At 58.9% G+C, this 21,316-nt stretch overlaps 4 protein-coding genes across 5 annotated transcripts; 3 read left to right on the forward strand and 1 right to left on the reverse strand.

Annotated features, from left to right (window-relative positions):
* Positions 1–1,794: 1,794 nt before the first annotated feature.
* On the forward strand, positions 1,795–5,611 carry LOC310911289 (tubulin alpha-4A chain-like). The gene is made up of 4 exons (XM_083864655.1): positions 1,795–1,813; positions 3,873–4,095; positions 4,231–4,379; positions 4,562–5,611. The coding sequence occupies exons 1-4, from the start codon at positions 1,811–1,813 to the stop codon at positions 5,531–5,533; spliced, it is 1,347 nt and encodes a 448-aa protein (XP_083720781.1). The 5' UTR covers positions 1,795–1,810; the 3' UTR covers positions 5,534–5,611.
* A 1,804-nt stretch (positions 5,612–7,415) lies between these two features.
* LOC310911288 (tubulin alpha-5 chain) lies at positions 7,416–11,804 on the forward strand. Its single transcript, XM_083864654.1, has 4 exons — positions 7,416–7,474; positions 9,091–9,313; positions 9,857–10,005; positions 10,217–11,804. The coding sequence occupies exons 1-4, from the start codon at positions 7,472–7,474 to the stop codon at positions 11,186–11,188; spliced, it is 1,347 nt and encodes a 448-aa protein (XP_083720780.1). The 5' UTR covers positions 7,416–7,471; the 3' UTR covers positions 11,189–11,804.
* Positions 11,805–12,379: 575 nt separating this feature from the next.
* Positions 12,380–14,944, reverse strand: STK16 (serine/threonine kinase 16). The gene is made up of 7 exons (XM_083865487.1): positions 14,834–14,944; positions 13,834–14,053; positions 13,628–13,761; positions 13,433–13,553; positions 13,263–13,358; positions 13,071–13,192; positions 12,380–12,982 (listed from the first exon to the last, which is right to left on the reverse strand). Exons 1-7 carry the CDS (start codon positions 14,917–14,919, stop codon positions 12,844–12,846), a joined length of 918 nt encoding a protein of 305 aa, XP_083721613.1. The 5' UTR covers positions 14,920–14,944; the 3' UTR covers positions 12,380–12,843.
* A 562-nt stretch (positions 14,945–15,506) lies between these two features.
* Positions 15,507–20,825, forward strand: GLB1L (galactosidase beta 1 like). Of its 2 annotated transcripts, none has more exons than XM_083865519.1 (16): positions 15,507–15,640; positions 16,065–16,207; positions 16,533–16,683; positions 16,932–16,995; positions 17,259–17,353; positions 17,730–17,910; positions 17,996–18,054; positions 18,182–18,303; positions 18,480–18,520; positions 18,823–18,941; positions 19,057–19,131; positions 19,212–19,301; positions 19,434–19,547; positions 19,831–19,962; positions 20,298–20,513; positions 20,591–20,825. In XM_083865519.1, the coding sequence occupies exons 1-16, from the start codon at positions 15,533–15,535 to the stop codon at positions 20,807–20,809; spliced, it is 1,929 nt and encodes a 642-aa protein (XP_083721645.1). In that variant the 5' UTR covers positions 15,507–15,532; the 3' UTR covers positions 20,810–20,825. The 2 variants fall into 2 exon arrangements, with proteins under 2 accessions (XP_083721645.1, XP_083721646.1); XM_083865520.1 differs by having other exon boundaries at positions 15,514–15,640; positions 16,065–16,237.
* The last annotated feature ends 491 nt before the right edge of the window (positions 20,826–21,316 follow it).

Here is a 21,316-nt window from a genome sequence, read left to right on the forward strand (position 1 = left end):
TCAACATGAATTTGCACCCCTAGGTACCATCAGACTATTATGTGAATCTTCAGAATTTGGGTGAACTGTACAGCCTGAAGTGCTGCTCGCTGCCTAGCTCTGCTTCTAACCACACTGCAAGCCATTCATGCTACAAATGCCCGGGAATTAACTGGCACCTCGAATTAAGGAGGGTTCTAGGACACACCCAGTGAGAAGTGACTCCCTGGCATCCACTATGCATTACAATGAACGGCTTGATGAAGATTTTCACGAGGAAGATGATACCATCACTCCTTTTCACTCCAATTAATTTCTGGGGCTCAAATTTTGATGCCTCAGTGCTACCAATTACTCTCTCACTCTCATGGACTGTCTGCATCAGCATGGTCTGTGTTATCTAGTGATCTCTGAGGTCACTCAAAGGACATTTATACCACAGGGAGGCATTTCCAGAGTTATCCAGTTACCACGGAATCCTGTGCAGGTTCAGCAGCACGCACTACCTGGGGCATCTTTGTGGAAAAAAAAAAAAAAAAAAAAAAAAAAAAAAAAACCAACCAAACAAAAACCAACAACTCAATATTTTCCCATCACCTTGATTAAACCCACCCTGATCCTCTGGCTCAGCCATCTCTGCAGGTCTCAAGATGCGTTGCTTAGACACCAGCGCAGGATTTGCAGCAGTACTCTTGCTTTCAGTCACTTCACACGTGCTCATCATTGAAGGTGACACTTTCCAGGTGACTCAGGCACAAAGAAAGGCTATTGTGGGTGGATAATTTAGGTCCAGCTTTCAAGTTTCAGATCAAGCTGCGGGATGACAGCACTTTTCAGTGAAAACTCATTAAATCAGAATGCTGAGGCAGATGCAGAACTCGTTCTGCACCACAGTGGATGCTTTGAGTATTTTGGAGGGGGCAGGACACATTATTCATTGTAGTAAGGCCAGACATCAGTGAAGTCACTGTAGACTCCAATAAAACCCCTCCAAGGTGCTCCAAGCTGTCCCTACACCCTCACTATTCGTTTCATAAAGCTTTGTGAAATCAGATCAAACCAGTGAAGGTAATGCAGTGCCGGGATGGAGAAGCAGCCCTTTGGCAGGCAGGGCTTTCAACACAGCCCTGGGACACAACTGTTCTTGAGGGGTTTGACACAAAGGACAGGAATGAGTTTTCCTGGGTTTTTTTCAGTAATTGCCAAAGACGTTAGGAAAGTTTGGGCTCATCTCTGGCGTGTTTCCTCTACCAATGTTTCCTCCAGAAATTCTCCCACGTGTTTTTCAAGAAGCCCTGGGTGGCTGCCAGAAACCTGGCTCACTGCTGGCTCAAGGATCACATCTGCACCTAAGACCACCAGCAGGGAAGACCTGGGCCAAGTTCTTTGCTGACTTTCCTGCTTCAGCCCCTGAAGTCTCTCCTGGTTAGTGGCTGGATGGTGCCTTTTACAAGCAGAACACCAAGCTGGAAGGTGCCGTCTCTGTTCTTCAGCAGAACCCCTCCGCCAAGACCAGCAAGCGTAGCAGGAACTACCCTTATGCCCCGCTGCCCCTTTCCTCGAGGGGAGCCCCGGGTCTCCCGTGCCACTGTCGGGGGATGCTCCCCGACTGCCCCACCAGTGCACCCCGCCAGGCAGCACAGCCCACCAATCTGTGCAAATAGGCGCAATGCACGCAAATCTATGCGAGGGCTCGGGGCTGTCCGGGCGGGGCAGCCCGCCCCGGAGCGCCGGTACCGCCTCCGGTATAAGGCGGCGGCGGCGCGCCCGTCCCGGAGCGCGGAGCTGCAGCAGCCCGGGGACAGGCAGGTCGTGTGGCAGCGGCGGCATCATGGTGAGTGCCGGCCCCGGCTGCTCTCTCCCTCGGTCCCGCGAGTGCTTCCCGGAGTAAGCTGGGCTCCCCGGGCTCCCAGGAGGGCTCAGCCGGGAGCCCGGAGTGCGGGCAGCTGACGACGCTGTGCTTGCCCTGCCTTTGCCTGGCTCCAGCCTCTTTCCGAGCTGTTCCCTCCCCGGCTCTCAGCAGCCTCCCGTCTTTGAGCATCCCCTTGTACCCGTGGCAAGGAGACCACCAGCGAGCCCCGCCGGCTGCGGGGACCGGCGCTCGGACGGACATGTCACCTCTCATCCCCCTCCCACTTTAACAGTGTCGGTTCCTGCCCGTGCCCCGCGGTGCCACGTCCGGCTGCCGGGAGTTTGCCCCGTCTGCCAGCCCCCCACGCTGCCGACCCACAGCTGAGCTCCGGCAGTAAGCTGTGGCTTCCTTCACCCACTGCCCTGCTCCAAGGGTGGACATCACTGGGGGTGGGCTTCCAGGCCACCCTGGCGCCATGGTCCCGCAGCGATCTCTGGCTCATGAGCTCTCCAGCTGCCCTGGAGCTCTCCTGCTGTCCCACGGAGCCGTGCTCCCAACCCTTCCTGTGCCAGACTTTGCTGTGAAGAAGGCAGAATCTGCTGGCTGGTGACCAGCATTGCTGCGTCCTGGTGCTGCTGGGCTCTGCCCAGCTTATTGTCAGCGCTGCATCCCATAGAGCCAGTCCTGGCTGCTGCTTGTTGTTGGGATGAAGTGCAGTGAGCAGCGTAACCCTCTGCCACCCCCCACGCTGATTCACAAGATCCTTTGCCAGGGAGGAGTCCTCTCTCATGTCCTTTTCCTTGACGTGCTTGCATCTGTGCCAAGAGTTTTCTGTGCCCTTCTGTAGAGGATCCTGGAAGATTTAGCTCATGTCTTAAGTCCCCAGGTCTTACCCTTGGCTCCTTGTGTTACACAACGTTTATGGACCTGCTGGGAGGGATAGGTGGGATAGGTATTGCTTTGCTCTTCTTGCACCTCAGCTTTGGTGAGGAGATGGGCTTCTGCCTGTCACCATGGGTATGAAGGGCTTATATTTTTTGCCATCCCTCACTGTCACTGCTGCTTCTGAAATGTAGCACTGAAAGCACTTTAGATGCAGAGAGCCAGGACATGCTGCATCCTGTGCAACTTCATGGGACAGCAGTCATTGCCCTGCTTCTGAGTGCAAAATGGCTGGTTCCACCAGCTTCCTGCCAGCTGACTCATAGTGAGGCACCATGGCTCTGGAAATCCAGTGTGATTTGGATGCTCCTCTGACTCAGTTGTGCCTGATGACACATCAAAGTCTTTGGCAACAACAGGTCTAAGGCACTGAATACTTTCATTCTTATCAAAAGAGCTGCAGACTCTGGGGTGCCTCATCTGAAGGGAGTCATGTTGCAGAGCCCACCTTCACCTGGCTTTTCCTAAGGGACCTGAGACTACCCTTGAAGCTGTGAGCTAAGAGACCCTCTCACCTCAGCCTTTCCATTGACTTAAAAAGTGCAGCTAATGCTTCCTCCTCCTCCAGAGCTAATTTAGAGAAGCTGAGCCTCAGAGCATGGCAACTGTTCATATTTGTAAATCCCCCCTCTTACTGGGCACCCATCCTCAGTGCCCTCAGCTTCCAGTGGTGGTGCTCTGCCATCTCAGCCTCCAGCTATGTTGTTGGAATTGCAATAGGGGCTGTGCCAGAAGCTGCTGGGCCTCCAGCCCTTAAGCCATGTGGATGTTTGGGCAATGGAGAAGATGCTCACTGGATGCTATCAGGACTGTAGGTGGGGCCAGTCCAGGGGAGGGGTGGCCTGGTATCCTGGGCTCCTGCAGATGGGTCTTGATATCCTTGGGCCTCTGAGGTGGTCAGTACAGTGGTGAGAGGCAGAGCACTAGATCTGGGAGAGAAAGCAGCAAACTGGAATGCACACAGGGCACCAAGGCACAAGGGCAGAGTGGCTTGCCCAAGCTGGCGAGGGCCAGAGCTGCCCTTCCAGGGCTATGCACTTCCTGCAGTGATTGCGTTTCTGGTCTCTGCTGAGATCTGACCCTGCCTCCCCCTCCCCAGCGCGAGTGCATCTCCGTCCACGTCGGCCAGGCCGGCGTCCAGATGGGCAACACCTGCTGGGAGCTGTACTGCCTGGAGCACGGCATCCAGCCCAACGGGCAGATGCCCAGCGACAAAACCATTGGCGGAGGGGATGACTCCTTCACCACCTTCTTCTGTGAGACTGGGGCTGGGAAGCACGTCCCACGGGCCATCTTTGTGGACCTGGAACCCACTGTGATTGGTGAGTGCACCCTGGTTTGGCGGTGATAGTGGTCATTATTTCAGGGAACAATCTATTGCAGGATACTCCTGAGACTTGCTCCTGCTGCCTTTCTCCAGATCCAGTTAGCAACTCTGTTATGCCACTCTCTCCTAGATGAGATTCGGGGAGGAGTCTACCGGCAGCTCTTCCACCCTGAACAGATGATTACTGGCAAGGAGGATGCTGCCAATAACTACGCCCGAGGGCATTATACCATTGGCAAAGAGATCATTGATCAAGTGCTGGACAGGATTCGAAAGCTGGTAAGTGACTGCAGAGAGGGGATGTGTCTCCCTGGACTGGAGTCCAGCACCATTCAAGGGGTGGGAGCATGGTGTGAGCTCTGCTGCACCTCGGGGGAAATCTGCAGCTACCCAGACAAAATCTAAAACTTCCCTCCAGCCAAATCACTGTTTGAGGGAACCTTACTTGCCTCTCTCCACAGGCTGACCAGTGCACAGGCCTCCAGGGATTCCTCGTGTTTCGTAGTTTTGGAGGTGGCACTGGCTCTGGATTCACCTCCCTCTTGATGGAGCGACTCTCTGTTGATTACGGCAAGAAGTCCAAGCTGGAATTCTCCATCTACCCAGCACCACAAGTCTCCACTGCTGTGGTAGAGCCCTACAATTGCATTCTCACCACTCACACAACACTGGAGCACTCGGACTGTGCTTTCATGGTGGACAATGAGGCCATCTATGACATTTGCCGCCGGAACCTGGACATCGAGCGCCCAACCTACACCAACTTGAACAGACTGATCAGCCAGGTTGTTTCATCCATCACAGCTTCACTGAGGTTTGATGGAGCCCTGAATGTGGATCTGACCGAATTCCAGACCAACCTGGTACCCTACCCTCGCATTCATTTTCCCCTGGCCACCTATGCCCCTGTGGTTTCTGCTGAGAGAGCTTATCATGAGCAGCTGTCGGTAGCCGAAATCACCAACTCCTGCTTTGAGCCGGCTAACCAGATGGTGAAGTGTGACCCTCGCCATGGCAAGTACATGGCCTGCTGCCTGCTGTACCGTGGGGACGTGGTGCCCAAGGATGTCAACGCCGCCATCGCCACCATCAAGACCAAACGCAGCATCCAGTTTGTGGACTGGTGCCCCACGGGCTTCAAGGTGGGCATCAACTACCAGCCGCCCACGGTGGTGCCGGGGGGGGACCTGGCCAAGGTGCAGCGCGCCGTCTGCATGCTGAGCAACACCACGGCCATCGCCGAGGCCTGGGCTCGCCTGGACCACAAGTTTGACCTGATGTACGCCAAGCGCGCCTTCGTGCACTGGTACGTGGGTGAGGGCATGGAGGAAGGGGAGTTCTCCGAGGCACGGGAAGACATGGCCGCTCTGGAGAAGGATTACGAGGAAGTGGGCCTGGACTCCTATGAGGATGAAGAAGAGGGTGAGGAGTAGAGAGGCCTCAGCCAAAAAAGGACCACGTTCCTTCCCCGTGTTACCTGCAAACCCTTTGCAATAAACCGTTTCAGATCCTCTGTGTCTCTCAGTATCTCCCCCAGCTGTATCGGTTTTTTGCCAGGTCAGGTGTGTGGTGAGTGCTTCAGCCCTGCTACTGGTGCTGCTATGCTTCCCCCCAGTGCTCTGCTCCAGCTCCCTACATAGGTAAGAACCCCATACCAAAGGGACTTGTCCAGGACACATGGCAGGCTGTGGGAAGGTGCTGGAGTATATCCACCAAAGGGATCCAGAGGAGTGCTGCTGATGTGATAGGAGAAGTACCAATCTTAGGTATGGGGTCCTCCATCTGGGATAACCTCTGCCCCCAGTTTGCCCTGCTCTGCCAGTGCTCTGCCTTCCCACTGGGGCATGTGGCCCTACTCTACCTGGCCCAGATCATCTTCTGCATTGTCCCCATTTTGAGTCCTCTCACTGCCCTGCCTGCTGGTAAGTAGTCCCAGCATCAGCTCCTGGCTCCAGCTGCAAACTGGAGATTTCTGTTACACATTATCCAGTGTGCTGGTTCCAGAGATTAATTTTCCCCGCTTACCACTAATGCTCCAGCTATATTGACCCACAGGGGCTGTCCTCCCCTGCCCTCCTCCCGGCATGCACCCGTGTCAGCTGGAGGGGAGAGTGGGGGCCAGCCCTGGCTGCTGGAGCGCAGCCAGGCACTCATCCCACTGCGCAGGGCTGCTGGCACTGCTTTGCCTGCCTGTGACTGGAGTGCCAGGCTCAGACTGATTGGTGCCTGCTGCTGCTATGCCAGGGCAGGAGTCGCTGCCCCTCACACCAGGTGCTGCTCTGATCCACTCCTTCTGTCTTGTCTGATTATGGGGAAAGGAGGGAATCTGCTCCTTCAGAGTAATTCCATTGCTGATATCTCCTTGTGTCTTCATAGATGTGACTGCCACCAGAAGGATGTAGCAGTTGGAATTGTGTCCTATAGCTTTTTCTAAAAGTTACCCTGCACCTCTGTCGTGGACAAGGGACCCAGTAGTGTCTCCTGGCACACTACTGAGCAGCAGAGACCCATCCATCCCCATGGCCAGGGAGTGGTAGCTGTGTGACCCAAGGTCCTGGCAGTAAAGACAGAGCCCTCTCCCCCTGTTCAGGCAGCATTCAAGGCTGATGGTCCAGGCATCCTCTGTAGCAGGATCAGCCCTGGCCTTGGCAGGGGTGGCTGCACTGGCCAGGGCTCAAACAGAGCTGCTGCTCTGAATGTAGTCACAAGTTATTAACAGCAAGCAGGCTGCAATGACCTTTTTTTGGCAGCCCAGATTTGTCATGCAGATCTGCAGCCTCACAGGGTTGTGCAGCACTGCCTGCCTGTCCCCTCCGGGAAAGAAGGGCAAACCTTGGCTGGAGTCTCCCAGAGCATCGATGACAAAGGGAGGTTTGGGGGGCTCTTGTGTTTGATACGTGTCTCTATCGAGTTTCTCCTCCTTTCTCCTGTTCTAGAGGCCCAGGTGGACTCGGGGTCTCCCCACATCTCTGGGGGAGCTAGTGGCAGAGCAGGTTAGGGGCTGTTCTACTTGCTCTGCCTCCGGTGCTGGTAGCTGAGCACTGCCCGTCACCCCCGAGGGCTGGTCCCCAGGCCTCCTGCCGGCAGCCTGGACCGCTGCCCCCACCTCCCTCCGGCAGAGAAGGGGGAGCAGCTTCGGCCCCCACACCCCGGGGTTCCTCCGCCGCCGGGAGGACCCCGCCAGGCTCCCGCGGCCCCCGAACGGGGGTTCTCCCTCCCCGCATGCAAGTGTACCCAAATAAGGGGGCGTGGCGGCACCGGGCCCCTCCCAGCGATAAGAGAGCGCTGCGGCGGGGATTGCAGCAGCCGCAGCTCCGCGCCGAGCCCCGCCGCACCGAGCCGCCGGGACAGCCCGCAGCCCCCGCCGCAACATGGTGAGTGCGGGCCGGGGGGCGGGCACGGCGGCGGGGAGGGCGCCCGGCAGTGCCCCCGCAGTGCCCCCGCAGCACCTGCCCGGCGGAGCCGTCGCGACGCGCCCCCTCCTTCCCCGCCGTGACCTTGGGCAGCCTTGCCGGACCCTGCCCGGGGCAGCCGCGCCCCCATCGCCCTGTGCCCCCCCTTCCCCCGCCGCCACCGGCACTGGGGCCCCTGCCCCCCCCCGCCACAGCCACCGCCACAGCCACAGCACCGCCGGCGCGGCGCGGGGGGGCGCTGGGATGGAGAGGGGTGACCTCTCCGGCGGGGAGCGGTGGCCGCGGATGGACGGGGACAGCTGCCGACAGTGGAAGCGCCAGCCGGGCACCGGGGCCGGAGCCGGGCGTTCGGCGGGGCTCCCCCCGCGGCAGCGCGCCCCGTCGGGGCTGCGGCGGGGATCGGGTGCGGGGCTCCCGTCCCTTCAGTCTCGTCCCGCGGGCGTCTGGCAGCGGCGGAGGGGCTGGGGACGCTGTCCCAAGCGGGCAGCACCCGCTGCCCTCGCCCGGGGCCGGAGCTGTCTATATTTAGCGGCTCAGGAGTGGGCCGGGGCCGTGCCAGAAGGCGCAGCGCAGCGCTCTGCCCGCCGCAGCGCTGACCGGGCCCTGCCGGGGAACCTGCCCCCAGCTGCCCTCCCTTCCTCTCTGCGGCTCGGGCTGCTCTTGGCCCTCCCGCAGGAAGCAGAAGCCCTTGTCCTACCCGGGCACTGAACCGGGGCACCGAGCCCATCGCGGCCAAGGGCACTGTGCAGTCGGAGAATGCAGGAGCTAATTGCTCCAGGACCTCGAGGCTGGAGGTGTCCTGCTCGGGGAGGCAGGGATGCCGGGAGCAGTGAAGCAGGGATGCTAGGGACAGCACAGAAGGGATGCTGGAGTAGCGGAACAGGCCTGCACTTCCTGAATGGGAGTGCATGAAGCACATCTCCCGCTCACAGCCTGCTCCTCAGCACTTCTGCCAACACGGATTTTGCAGCACAGAGTTGGGACTGTGTAGCCCAGGGAACCTATGTTGCCTCAGAAACTGCTGATCTTTATTACCAGCCCTTACCTGGCTGCCACTTACCATCCTTGCTACTCATCCCAGGCTACTCACCCCACAATACTGCTTATCTGGCTCTGGAGCAGCAGGCAGGGTTTCCTCATGCTGATTGCCCCTCGTGGCTTAAATGCGTGCCCCTATCAGCTCAGCTCCTCACTGGACTGCTGTTGCATGGGGAAGGGGCTGAGGCTGCCAGGGACCCTGTCAGAGTAGCTGGGCCAGGCTCTGCTCCCATTACTGCTGGAGGACAGGCCCAGCCAGAGTGCATTGAGCTGGTGGTCCCCAGTGAGGGCAGGGGCATGAGGGATGCCAAAGCTACCTCTTGATCTGGCATGGTGCTTGTGCACGGCTGAGGGCAACACCGGCTATGGGGAGCCCTTCAGGGTGATGCAGGAGGTCACCCAAATGAAAATGTGCTCTCTGGGATCACTGACCAGAGTGGGTCCAGTGAGGGTGACTGTGTGGCACTGGCACCAGGTAGGCACCTGGAGGAGGCAGGACAGAGCTGTGCCAGGATCTGACCCTGCCTCCCCCTCCCCAGCGCGAGTGCATCTCCGTCCACGTCGGCCAGGCCGGCGTCCAGATGGGCAACACCTGCTGGGAGCTGTACTGCCTGGAGCACGGCATCCAGCCCGATGGGCAGATGCCCAGCGACAAAACCATTGGCGGAGGGGATGACTCCTTCACCACCTTCTTCTGTGAGACTGGGGCTGGGAAGCACGTCCCACGGGCCATCTTTGTGGACCTGGAACCCACCGTGATTGGTGAGTGCACCCTGGTTTGGCGGTGATAGTGGTCATTATTTCAGGGAACAACCCATTGCAGGATGCTCCCTGGAGTTCACACAGTCTGAGGTGTCCCCACGGGTGGGTAGCAGGCAGCTGGTGCTCGTGGTTCTCTAACAATATCCTGCACTGAGTTCAACCCGAGGGCCCTTTTTTTCCCCCAGGAGAAGCCACAGACATGAGCACCTGCTTTTGTTCTTGAAGTGTCCTAGAGTCAGCGGTGCTTGCACCACATGTGCACAGAGAGAAACCAGCCCAACCGGCATGGCAGCTCTCGCTGCACTGTGGGCAGGCAGCTCCCAAAGGGTGGGAGAAGCTGAGCTATGCAGAGAGGTGGCAGCCACCTCCTGATGCCAGAGAAACCTGATGCTGGTGCTGGCTTTGCTGACGTGTGGGTCCTTGGCCATGCCATCGCAGGCGGAGCCAAGGAGAGGGCTGGCTGCTAACACCCACGTGTCTGCTTGGCGGCCGGCTCAAACCAACAGCCTCCACTGAGCTCAACCTGCCCCTGTTCTCTCCTAGATGAGGTTCGGGGAGGAGTCTACCGGCAGCTCTTTCACCCTGAGCAGCTGATTACTGGCAAGGAGGATGCTGCCAACAACTACGCCCGTGGACACTACACCATTGGCAAAGAGATCATTGATCAAGTGCTGGACAGGATTCGTAAGCTGGTAAGTGACTGCAGAGAGGGGATGTGTCTCCCTGGACTGGGGTCCAGTATCCTGTTGGGACTCAGAACACACTGCAAGCAGTGCTGTGCCCTGGGAGGGATATGCAGTGGACCAGGGCATGGATAGACCAGGTCCTGAAGGGACTTGTGGACAGGCAGACTGTCACAAAGAAATGCATCTCAGAATAATCTCTCCTCATCTCTCTCCACAGGCTGACCAGTGCACAGGCCTCCAGGGATTCCTGGTATTTCACAGTTTTGGAGGTGGCACTGGCTCTGGATTCACCTCCCTCTTGATGGAGCGACTCTCTGTTGATTATGGCAAGAAGTCCAAGCTGGAATTCTCCATCTACCCAGCACCACAAGTCTCCACTGCTGTGGTAGAGCCCTACAACTCCATTCTCACCACCCACACAACACTGGAGCACTCAGACTGTGCTTTCATGGTGGACAATGAGGCCATCTATGACATTTGCCGCCGGAACCTGGACATCGAGCGCCCAACCTACACCAACTTGAACAGACTGATCAGTCAGATTGTCTCATCGATCACAGCTTCACTGAGGTTTGATGGAGCCCTGAATGTGGATCTGACCGAGTTTCAGACCAACCTGGTACCCTACCCTCGCATTCATTTTCCACTGGCCACCTATGCCCCTGTCATATCCGCAGAGAAGGCTTATCATGAGCAGCTGTCGGTAGCTGAAATCACCAACTCCTGCTTTGAGCCGGCTAACCAGATGGTGAAGTGTGACCCTCGCCATGGCAAGTACATGGCCTGCTGCCTGCTGTACCGTGGGGACGTGGTGCCCAAGGACGTCAACGCCGCCATCGCCACCATCAAGACCAAACGCAGCATCCAGTTTGTGGACTGGTGCCCCACGGGCTTCAAGGTGGGCATCAACTACCAGCCGCCCACGGTGGTGCCGGGGGGGGACCTGGCCAAGGTGCAGCGCGCTGTCTGCATGCTGAGCAACACCACGGCCATCGCCGAGGCCTGGGCTCGCCTGGACCACAAGTTTGACCTGATGTACGCCAAGCGCGCCTTCGTGCACTGGTACGTGGGTGAGGGCATGGAGGAAGGGGAGTTCTCCGAGGCACGGGAAGACATGGCCGCTCTGGAGAAGGATTACGAGGAAGTGGGCCTGGACTCCTATGAGGATGAAGAAGAGGGTGAGGAGTAGAGAAGCCTCAGCCAAAAAAGGACCATGCTCCTTCCCCGTGTTACCTGCAAACCCTTTGCAATAAACCGTTTCAGATCCTCTGTGTCTCCCAGTATCTCCCCCAGCTGTATCGGTTTTTTGCCAGGTCAGGTGTGTGGTGAGTGCTTCAGCCCTGCTACTGGTGCTGCTATGCTTCCTCCCAGTGCTCTGCTCCAGCTTGCTACCTGTGCAGGTAAGAGCCCTGAGGTCTAGTCCCTGGTGCCATGGCACACATCCCACTCCACTCGTTGCTCCAGCCCGGGGTGGGTACTGCTTCCTCGTGTGATATATGGCCCATGTTTTATCCTGGAGCTCAGGGGAGCAGATTTAATCTGAGCAAGAAAAGAATGGCAGCTGTTGGGTTTTCTCCTCATGTGCAGCCCAAGGGTAGGTGGGTTCACCTGGAAGTGGTTGAAGCAGTGGGAGCAATCTGGCACCCCTGCCCCTGTGGTTACCATACAGGGCAAGGGGTATGCCTGGCGCTCTGGTGCAGTGGGTGTATCCTTCAATGGCACCCAGCATGGCATGAACCCTCGCGGCTGCTGTACTGCTGTGTGTGGTGAGAGGACTGTGTGGTGAGAGGATTAAAGGAGGAGAATGCTCCCTGTGAAACTGCTTGTCTGCATCTCTTTTTTTACCCCCCTCTCCACCTCTGTGGGTAGTCCAGCTGCTGGAGCCCCAGTGAGTCCCTCCAGCCAAGGTTGTCTACTGTGCTGGGGGTGTCCTCAGTGCTGAGGAGGTAGTCCTGTCCCCATGCTCTGCATACCCCCATCAGAGCAGAGCTGCTACTCCTGCCTCCCAAGGTCTGGCAGCTTTCCAGTCTGGGCATCCACCTCCCTCTTCATGGGCAGCAGAGAAATTCTGCCTTTACGCCTGCCACTGCCTGCCTGCCTGTGCTGATCCCTGTCCTGCAGTGCCCAGTCCGGAGGCTCTGAACAGCAGTGTCTGGCTCCAGCTGCAGAGTTGTGTTAGCTCCCAACAGGAGCATTCTCTGGCCAGGGATTAACTTTCCCTGCTTACTGCTAATGCTCTGGCTGTGCTGCCCCAGCTGGCCTCCGCTGCCCTTCCCCTCCAGCAAGGCTTGGCTGCTTAACCAAGACAGTGTGCCTGCTGTCCCCATGCCCCAGTAGGGCCCCTCCCTGCAGACAGGGACACAGCCACATCTCTGCAAGAACATACTTTACTTCAAACACAAGGCAACATCGGTGCCAAGAGCAGTGGCAGAGTGGGCACTCCCTCTGCCTTCCTCCAGCACAGCACTGGGATCCGGCCCACAGCTCTGCCTGGGGCAGGAGCAACCTTCCTGGGGCACAGAGCTGCAGGACAGCGGCTCCCATCCCCAGGAGGGGTCCCACAACATCCTCTTCTGCCACCTTTAAGGAAGGTAGCAGCTGGCAAGGGACCCATGTTTAGCAGCAGATCACATATCCACAGCTCAAGGGCACACACCAAGGCCCAGGCAGCAGCATCCAGGGCACAGAACACTCCAAATCCAACACATCTCCAGCACCGAGCAGCAGCTCTCCCTCAGGGTATCAGTCCCCTCTGCAACAGGTCTGCAGGGCAGCAGGGATTAGGGCAGCTGCTTTTCCCCTGGCTCAGCCTCAGGATGCATCACCACTGGAAAGGGGATGGGCTCAGATCTGTGTGGTGTCCTGTCCTGCTGGTGCTGGCTGCAGCCCCTCCAGTTGGTGGAGGATTTCATTTATGCTGGGTCTCTCCTGGGGGTTCACTGTCATCATGGAGAAGAGCAGACGTTGCAAGGCAGCTGAGTATCTGGAAGGAAGACAGTGAGGGGAGGACCTATGTGATGCACAGGACAGGGGACCATCCAGGAATAGGGTCACCCTCCCCAGCCCCTCACCTGGTTGTGGAGGGCAATGTGAGGGGGTTCTGAACTGCCAGAGCCACACTGTCGCCTTTCTGGAAGATGGCATCATAGGGGCCCTCTCCAAACATCATGCAGTACAGCACACAGCCTAAGGACTGGAGCGTGGTGGTGTTAGTGCAGCCCTGCAGCAGTGGGGCAAGGGGGGCCAGAGGGCTGGATCCTTACCCAGATATCTGTACGCTCATCTATGATGCACTGGCTTGGCACTGTGAAGAGCTCAGGGGCCCGGTAGGAGATGGTGCAGCGCTGGGCAGCCCAGTCCTGCCGAGAGGAAGATAGGGATGAAGGGACTGGAGCAGAGACAGGCTCATGGGGTGACATCCCAGGCCACCCACCTGCACAGCCATGGCCTCCCGAGAGCTGTTGACTTCAATGCGAGCTTGGTTCATGGAGCCCAGGTCCATCAGCACAGGCTGGTCATCCTCATCCAGCAGCACATTGGTGGGCTTGAGGTCCCTGTGGAGACAGATATCACTGAATGCCCACTGCAGCCCCTACCAATGCCCCCAGCCAGTGCTGCCACCCCTCACCTGTGTGCATAGCCCTTGCTGTGGATGGCTTGCAGCCCACGGCAGATCCCATGGAGGATGAGGAGGATCCGCTGCTCTGGCATGAAGGTCCCTTTCTCTCGCAGTGCTTCCACCTCTCTCCAGAGGGTTCCCCCCTGGCAAACACAAGCAGCTGGTCACCACTGCTGCTCCTGGGGTAGTGAGGCAGCCAGGAAACCCCCCCTCACCTTCACATAAGGCAGGAGAAGCCAGGCTTCGTGCTTGGCGCCCTTCTCCACCATGCAGTGGGCCACCAGGCGAAGGATGTTGGGGTGGTCGAAGAGGCCGTGCATCTCCACCTCGTGCAGGGCAGCCTGGCGGTCTTCCTTGTCGTGGCACAGGATGCGCTTCAGGGCGTAGAAGCGCCCATCCCGCAGCCCCTCCACCAGGTCTACATAGCTGAAGCCCCTGCAGGGAGTCAAGAACAGCATGGGTTGGGGGCTGTGACATCCATGTTGGGGCCTTGTCTCATCTATGAGCACCCACAGGAGGGGGGACAGAGAGCAGCATGAATTCCCCAGGTATGCACATCCCCCCACCTTGCAGGATCCTGCCAGGAACCCAAAGCATCCCCTCTCTGTATGAAAAGCCCCACTGGCCCAACCCTCCCCACTCCCATGGCTCCAAGCACCCACTTTTGGGAATGACCAACCCCTCCCTGTCACTCAGCATGAGAATCCTCTGTCATGCACAAGCACCCCCATGCTGAAGCACAGTCCCTCACCAGGCCCAAGTACTCCCCCAAGTCCCAAGGTGACCTGAGCTCAAGCATCTCCCCACCCTGCCCGAGCATCCCGTGGCTGAGTTTCGTGCCATGCCCAAGCATGTCCTCGTGCACAATCACCCCCCACGCATAAGCATCTCCCCATGCCAGAGCATCACTCCTGTTGGGGAAGATGATGCTCCTACACACCCCAATGCCAAATCACCTCCCATGCACAATCACCCTTGTGCCCAGGCACGCCCCCCACACCCAAGCACACTCCCCCTGTACAAGCACCCCCACGACCGCGCATCTCCCATGCCCGAGCATCCTCCATACACAAACACGCCCGTGCCCAAGCATCCCCCCCTCCCCCATGCCCGAGCACGCCCTCGGTCCGAGGACCACCCCCCCTGGCCCAAGCATCCCTCCCGGAGCTCGGGCACCCCCCGCCCAAGCCCCCCGCGCCCCGGCCCGGCGCGCACCCCTCTGCCAGCCGGTGGAGCAGGAGGTACCGCGCTCCCCCCAGGCTGACGGTGCCGCGGGAACAGACGCACAGCGTCTGCCCCATCGCCCGTCCGCGTCATCGCCCTCCGCCGCGCGTCACCCGCCGCGTCACCCGCCGGGCGGGGCGCCCCCGCCTCCGCCTCCCGCTGCCCGGTGCGCGGCCGCCGGGATGTGCCGTCCCTCCTCTCTGCAGCGGGCTCGTCCTGTCCTGCAGCACCTCCTGACACCCCTGTCACCAGCTCTGTCACCGCCTCTAGCCCGCAGCCCGGCGGGTTTCCCTTTCCCTCATCCAGCAGCAGCAGCAGCCCTCCGATCAGAGCTACAGCTGAGCTTTCCATCACAACCTCTCTGGCAGAACAAGCGGGCTGAGCTCAATGGAAGGTTCTGCCTGGTGGTGACGCTTTGATGAGGCTCCTTCTCCCCTCCCTTTGGTTGTCACTCACTACCCCACTGGGCCAGGGGTGTCCCCCCGGCCGGAGCTGGCTCGGGCGGGGTTGTGCATCCCCTGCCGGGCTGGGCTTTGCAGGGCCGGTGCGCGGCTGGCCGGACGTGGAGGGTCGGAGCCGCCCACCCCTTTCCCGTGGTCCCGCCCCGGCTGTTCCAGCTGCCTGCACTTGGGATCGGGAGGAGGGAGCGCCGGGCTCTGGCCAAGAGCCCTCTCGGGTCACGTGGTGGTGATGGCCACGTCCAACTTTGTCCCCTGTCCCGGGTCCGCCGGGCACCCGGCGCGGATGGGGCTGCCGGGCCTCGCCCTGCTGCTGGCAGCGCGGCTCCTGCACACGCAGGTTAGCAAACAAGGGTGGAAAGTCGGGGAGAAGCGCGTAGGACTGAGCTGTGAAGGAGCCGGTGGGACGGCTCTGGAATCTGTCTTACTTCCCGATCCGCCTCCCTGCTCGTCATGCTATAGCTCCCTCCTGCAGCAGCCCGTGTCCCGCCACAATGTCCCCGCTTGCATTCCTAGCTCCTTCCCTGCCCTCGCAGCACCCACCCCAGCAGCACCTGGCCCCGCAAATGCCACCAGCTCAGCCGCGGGGTGTTTGATTAGCGGGGAGGCTCAGCTCCTGCTCTCCCGAAGGACAGTTTGGTACCCACTTCGGTGGAGGGCTCCTCCGAGAACCAGCCCCACCAGTGCCTGTCCCAGGAAGCATGGGAGGGGCGGCCGGGCTCGGGGAGATTCTGCAGCCCTCCAGCTCTGCCCCTTTCCTGCAGGCCTCCCCTTCGGCACGCTCCTTCCAGCTGGACTACGAACATAACTGTTTCCGCAAGGACGGTGCCCCTTTCCGCTACATCTCGGGCAGCATCCACTACGCCCGCGTCCCGCGCCCTGCCTGGAGGGACCGGCTGCTCAAGATGTACATGAGTGGGCTCAACACTGTGCAGGTGTAAGCCATGGCAATAGCCCTGACGGGTGCACGGCCACCCCGGGGTTCTGGGATCAGTAGGAACAGAGATGAGTGTGTTTGTCTGACCACAGAGAGCAAGGACCAAAACTTGCACTTGTCTGTGACCCTCCAGGTCACCCCAGCCAGACACAAGCATGAGTGTGAGCTAGTTCCAGTCCAGCCTGAGTTGCTGTACTCAGGCTGCAGGCCAACTTCCAGAAACAGAGGTGGGATGGTTCCCTGTTGTGCTGGTGTGTCCTTGGCCCCTGTGTGCTGATTTCCCCTCTCACCCCAGCTACATCCCCTGGAACTACCATGAGACACTGCCAGGAGTTTATGACTTCACTGGGAACCGGGATGTAGAAGCCTTCCTGGACCTGACAGCTGAGCTGGGACTTCTGGTGATCCTGCGTCCAGGGCCCTACATCTGTGCAGAGTGGGAGATGGTGAGCCTCAGCTGACAGCCTGGCACGCAGGGGTGATGGGTGGTCTGGGAAGGGCACAGCAGGGTTGGCCCTTCTGGCTGTCTCACTGACTCCAGTGCCATGCCTGCTGTGCCCAGGCTGCTGCCCCACAGGCCACGTGCTGTGCTGGTGCCAAGCACTAGCATTGCACTGGCTGATATCAGCTCTGTGCAGGCCCAGGCTGCTGAGCAGTTTCTCTGCCTCCCTCTCTGCCATGTGTGTTTCTCCAGGGTGGCTTGCCTGCCTGGCTACTGTGGAAACAACCAGACATCAACCTGCGCACTTCCAACCCGGGTGAGGCTCAGCACAGGGCTCTGGCCATCATGTCCTTACAGCCTGGTGACAGTCCTGGCATTGTCTTTACACACCTGCCAGCTCTGCCTATGTGGTCTTTCCCATCATCTTCTCCATCCTTTGAGGAGCCCATCGTTTGTACTCCATCTCCACTTCCCCATCTCGCCTGACCCTGTCCCATCTGCTGTGCCTTCCTCCTGGCAGGCAGGCTCTAGGTGGGCTGGGGTGGATGCTGCAGCCAGCCCCTGCCTCTGTCTGTCCAGCCTACCTGGCAGCTGTGGACTCCTGGCTCCATATCCTGCTGCCCAAGATCAAGCCACGCCTCTACCAGCAGGGAGGGAACATCATCAGTGTGCAGGTAAGGTGCTGTGAGGCCCAGCCCCGGTGCCCCACTCTGTGTCATCTTTGGATGTGCCTCAAAAAGCCAGCAGTATCCCCTCCACAATGACCTTACCCAGCAAAGCTCAGATAAATCCATCCCAACTTCTGGACAAATACAAGGGCTAGAAATCTGAGGTACCTGCCATCACCACAGCTATGGTTTGAGGGACACTGACAGAGCTGGAGCTCATGTTGGGACTGGAGGGTTATGCTGAGGACATACCTGGGGGTTGTCAGGACATCTGATGATGTCCAGAAGAAAGCAGGGAGGTTGGTGCTTATCCCTGTGCGCAGTGGGACCTGTCTGCAGCCCTGCCATGTGCATACTGTGTACCAGTCCCTGGTGCTTGCAGGTGGAGAATGAATATGGGAGCTACTATGCCTGTGACTATGGATACCTACGGCACCTGCTGGGCTCCTTTCGGGCGCTGCTGGGGAGTGAGGTGCTGCTCTTCACCACCGACAGCGCGCAGGCAGAGGAGCTGCGCTGTGGCACGCTGCAGGGGCTCTATGCCACCGTTGACTTTGGGCCAGGTATCCCTACTGGGAAGGAGGAGGACAGAGAGGATGTGGGTCCCTTCTCTGTCCTGCTCAAACCTCCCTCTCTCCACCTCCACAGGATCTAATGTGACAGAGGCATTTGGTGCCCAGCGCCGTGTAGAACCAAAGGGGCCCCTGGTGAGCTTGGCATGGGTGCTGTGGGGGGACTGACTTGTGTCAGCTTTGGGGAGGCAGAGGCACCAGGCAGTGAGGCACAGAGGGGCGCTGGGCCCAGGCTGCAGGTGACAGTCCCTTTCTCCTCCAGGTAAACTCTGAGTACTACACAGGTTGGCTGGACTATTGGGGTGAGGCACATGCCAGCACCAGCGCCACATGGGTGGCCCGGGGGTTGGAGGACATGCTGCAGCTGGGAGCCAACATCAACATGCAAGTAGTCAACTGGCAGAGAGCACAGCCACCAGGGGAGTGGGCATCACCTTTTGCCTTCATCCCACAGGGATCAGGCCAGCAGGGACTGTGGGTGCCAGAGGGAAGGGACAGTGCCTGGTGAGCCCCTGCTGGGTCTCTGGGTTGCTGACCAGGCTCTCTGGGGTCTATCATAGGTACATGTTCCATGGAGGGACGAATTTTGCCTACTGGAGCGGTGAGTAGAGCCTTGCCCTAGGGAGGGAGGGGCACACTGCAGGGCTGGGGGGGCTTTCCCTGGCCATCCCTGAGAAGCCTGCTTCAGGCTCTTGTTCTGTCCCATGGGGCAAGTTGACACATAGCTAAGGGCCCTTGGACCCAAGCTTGTCTTCTCCTAGGGACTCCTTTCATGCCTATGCAGGGGCTCACATTTCTGGGTCATGCCCCCCCACACTGCACTGCAGCCAGTCCGGGGCTGGGTTCCATGCCCTCGGCTGTGCCAAAGCTCCTTCCTCCAGCTCACATCACTTCCTTGGCCAGGTGCTGACTACAAGGATCAGTACAAACCAGTGACCACCAGCTATGACTATGATGCCCCCCTCTCGGAGGCAGGAGACCCCACTGAGAAGCTGTTTGCCATTCGCACGGTCATCAGCAAGGTAACAAACCTGGCAGGAATAAGGGGACAGTACTGGGCTTGGCTGCTTGTGTACTGGCAGGGCAAGGGACATTTCCCTGCTTGCCATGGGGGGCAGCTGACAGTCTGCTGTTCAGTTCCAGCCCCTGCCAGTGGGTCCAATGCCACCTGCCACCCCCAAGTATGCCTATGGCGAGGTGGCCCTGCGAAAGGTGAGTGCCTATTCCAAAGGCTGTACTACCCCAGCATGGCACTGCTCAACTGCCCAACACACCCATCCCTCTCTTTGCAGTATGCTGACCTCTTGGATGTCTTGGATGTGCTGTGCCCCTCCCAGCCTGTCCAGAGCCAGTTCCCTCTCACCTTTGAGGCCCTAAAGCAGGTGAGAGGCTGGGTGTAGTGGTGGACACTAGAGGAGATGCTCCTGTCTGCCTGGCCCAGGCTCTGGGGCAGAGGAGTAGAGCTCACTTCCAGCTCCATTTCCCTTCCTGTGCCACTGCACTGTGTCCTGCAGGTCCATGGCTTTGTAGTGTACCACACACAGCTGCCCTGGGATGTCCCAGAACCTGCCACGCTGGGCGCTCCTCCCCACAGCATCTGTGACCGTGGCTACGTGATGCTGCAGAAGGTGAGGCTATGGGAGCACACCAGTCCCTGGGACAGTGCTCTAGAGGGCTGTGCGACCTGCTGGCAGTGCGGCTGTGCCATGCCAGTCTTGGGGACAGCCAGGGTGCCAAAAGCCATACGGAGCCTTTGTGGGGTGGCTCTTGGGCCCAAATTTCCCCTTTTTTGGGGGCAGAGAGCAGTCCTGGCTCTGATGGGGCTGGCAGCAAGATGCTATGTGCCTGCTGGCAGTTTTGGGGGTAGTGGGATCCAAACATAGGCCAGCAGCACTGACCTTGTGGCTTTAGGAGTACCAGGGAACACTGGAGCGGGACGGGCAGACAACACTGCAGGTAACAGGCAGGGCAAGGGACACTCTGGACATACTCCTGGAGAACATGGGCAGGATCAGCTTCGGGGCCAACGCCAGTGACTTCAAGGTAAGGGGAGAGAGGGCCCTGAGGCTCTAGAAGGGATGGCCTGGCAACCCATGTGACCAAACACCCCCTCTACTGCCAGCTGAGACAGAGTCCAGCCTTGGTGGGGCCAATTCCAGTCCTGCTCCCTGACTCATCTCAAACCTGTCAGGATAGGATTCAGAGACTGGCACCCCTCTCCCACTCATGCTGCCACAGCTGCCAGGGCCCTTTGCTCCTTAGAAGGAATCCCATCCCATCCCACCTTCGCTGCTGCAAGAGGAGCATTCCCTGGGGTTGCCAAGTGTCCTGACTGTGACAGATACTGTTGCTTCATTTCCCCTCCTGTTCCATCTCAGGGCTTGCTGGGAAACCTCTCATTGAACTCCAGGCCCCTCAGCAACTGGCTGATCTATCCCCTGGCCATAGACACTGCAGTCCAACAGGGTTGGCCCCACACTGCCCTGCCAAAATCAAGCAGTGGGGGCAGAGTGGGGCCAGCCTTCTACACTGGGACCTTTGAGACACCTGGCATTGCTTGGGACACCTTTGTGAAGTTCCCAGGTTGGAGTAAGGTAAGGCAGTGCATAACTGGGAAATGGGTTAAGAGTGGACCAGGACACAGCTCAGTCCCATTTCCATCATCTTCCAGGGACTGCTGTGGATAAATGGCTTCAACTTGGGCCGGTATTGGACCTGTCGTGGGCCCCAGCAGACCCTCTTTGTGCCTGGCTCAGTGCTGCACGTTGGCCACCCCAACAACATTACAGTGCTGGAGCTGGAAGGGGCACCTCCCACTCCTGTCTTGCTGTTCCTTGACCGACCCCTTTACAACAGGACGTTTGGCTACAGCACTGTGGCCACAAAGTAAACACTGCTGGGCACTGGCCTTGCCTCTCACTGGGGCTGGGGAGACCGCAGGGGGCTGATGAAGCACAAGAAACTAGCACAGGTCCTGGCACAGACCTCCAGGGACAGGCAGGGCCTGTGCTAATGAGTAATGGACCCAGGATTGAACTTGACTTGCATGTCAATGCCACACTCATCCCAAGTAGTTCCAGTGACCATGCTGACTCCCCCCATAGCCAGGGGGTCAAGGCACCTCTTTATTGACAATGTAGGTGGAAGATGTAGTTGCTAACATGAAGGTTGAGATGCTGATGGCAGCCAGGAGAGAAGAGGTAAAAGCCTTGAGGGTGTCCACAGGCATGGCTGCAGGTAGTTCAGGGCTGCAGGGTCTGTATGTGTCAGGATCTGTCCTTACACCTACAGACAGCAACCTATGAGGTAGCCATGAGAAAAGCTGGTGGCAGGACCCCTGGCTGGAGCCAGGCCACCAAACAGTCCCAGCCTCTCACACTAGCACATGGAGACCTCT

This window comes from Zosterops lateralis, assembly GCF_965231275.1.
Source record: "Zosterops lateralis genome assembly, chromosome: 7".
Lineage (NCBI taxonomy): Eukaryota > Metazoa > Chordata > Aves > Passeriformes > Zosteropidae > Zosterops > Zosterops lateralis.

What these genes read in the sequence shown, in the direction of transcription:
- LOC310911289 (XM_083864655.1), top strand. An exon ending in CCTGGAACCCACTGTGATTG is followed by an intron (nt 4,096 to 4,230) that starts GTGAGTGCACCC and finishes ACTCTCTCCTAG; the next exon opens with ATGAGATTCGGGGAGGAGTC. An exon ending in TGGACAGGATTCGAAAGCTG is followed by an intron (nt 4,380 to 4,561) that starts GTAAGTGACTGC and finishes CTCTCTCCACAG; the next exon opens with GCTGACCAGTGCACAGGCCT.
- LOC310911288 (XM_083864654.1), top strand. An exon ending in CCTGGAACCCACCGTGATTG is followed by an intron (nt 9,314 to 9,856) that starts GTGAGTGCACCC and finishes GTTCTCTCCTAG; the next exon opens with ATGAGGTTCGGGGAGGAGTC. An exon ending in TGGACAGGATTCGTAAGCTG is followed by an intron (nt 10,006 to 10,216) that starts GTAAGTGACTGC and finishes CTCTCTCCACAG; the next exon opens with GCTGACCAGTGCACAGGCCT.
- STK16 (XM_083865487.1), bottom strand. Translation starts at nt 14,919, where the DNA reads ATGGGGCAGACGCTGTGCGTCTGTTCCCGCGGCACCGTCAGCCTGGGG. An exon ending in AGCAAGGGCTATGCACACAG is followed by an intron (nt 13,554 to 13,627) that starts GTGAGGGGTGGC and finishes CTGTCTCCACAG; the next exon opens with GGACCTCAAGCCCACCAATG. An exon ending in GGGAGGCCATGGCTGTGCAG is followed by an intron (nt 13,359 to 13,432) that starts GTGGGTGGCCTG and finishes TCCTCTCGGCAG; the next exon opens with GACTGGGCTGCCCAGCGCTG.
- GLB1L (XM_083865520.1), top strand. Translation starts at nt 15,533, where the DNA reads ATGGCCACGTCCAACTTTGTCCCCTGTCCCGGGTCCGCCGGGCACCCG. An exon ending in CGCGGCTCCTGCACACGCAG is followed by an intron (nt 15,641 to 16,064) that starts GTTAGCAAACAA and finishes CCTTTCCTGCAG; the next exon opens with GCCTCCCCTTCGGCACGCTC. An exon ending in GCGAGGTGGCCCTGCGAAAG is followed by an intron (nt 19,132 to 19,211) that starts GTGAGTGCCTAT and finishes CTCTCTTTGCAG; the next exon opens with TATGCTGACCTCTTGGATGT.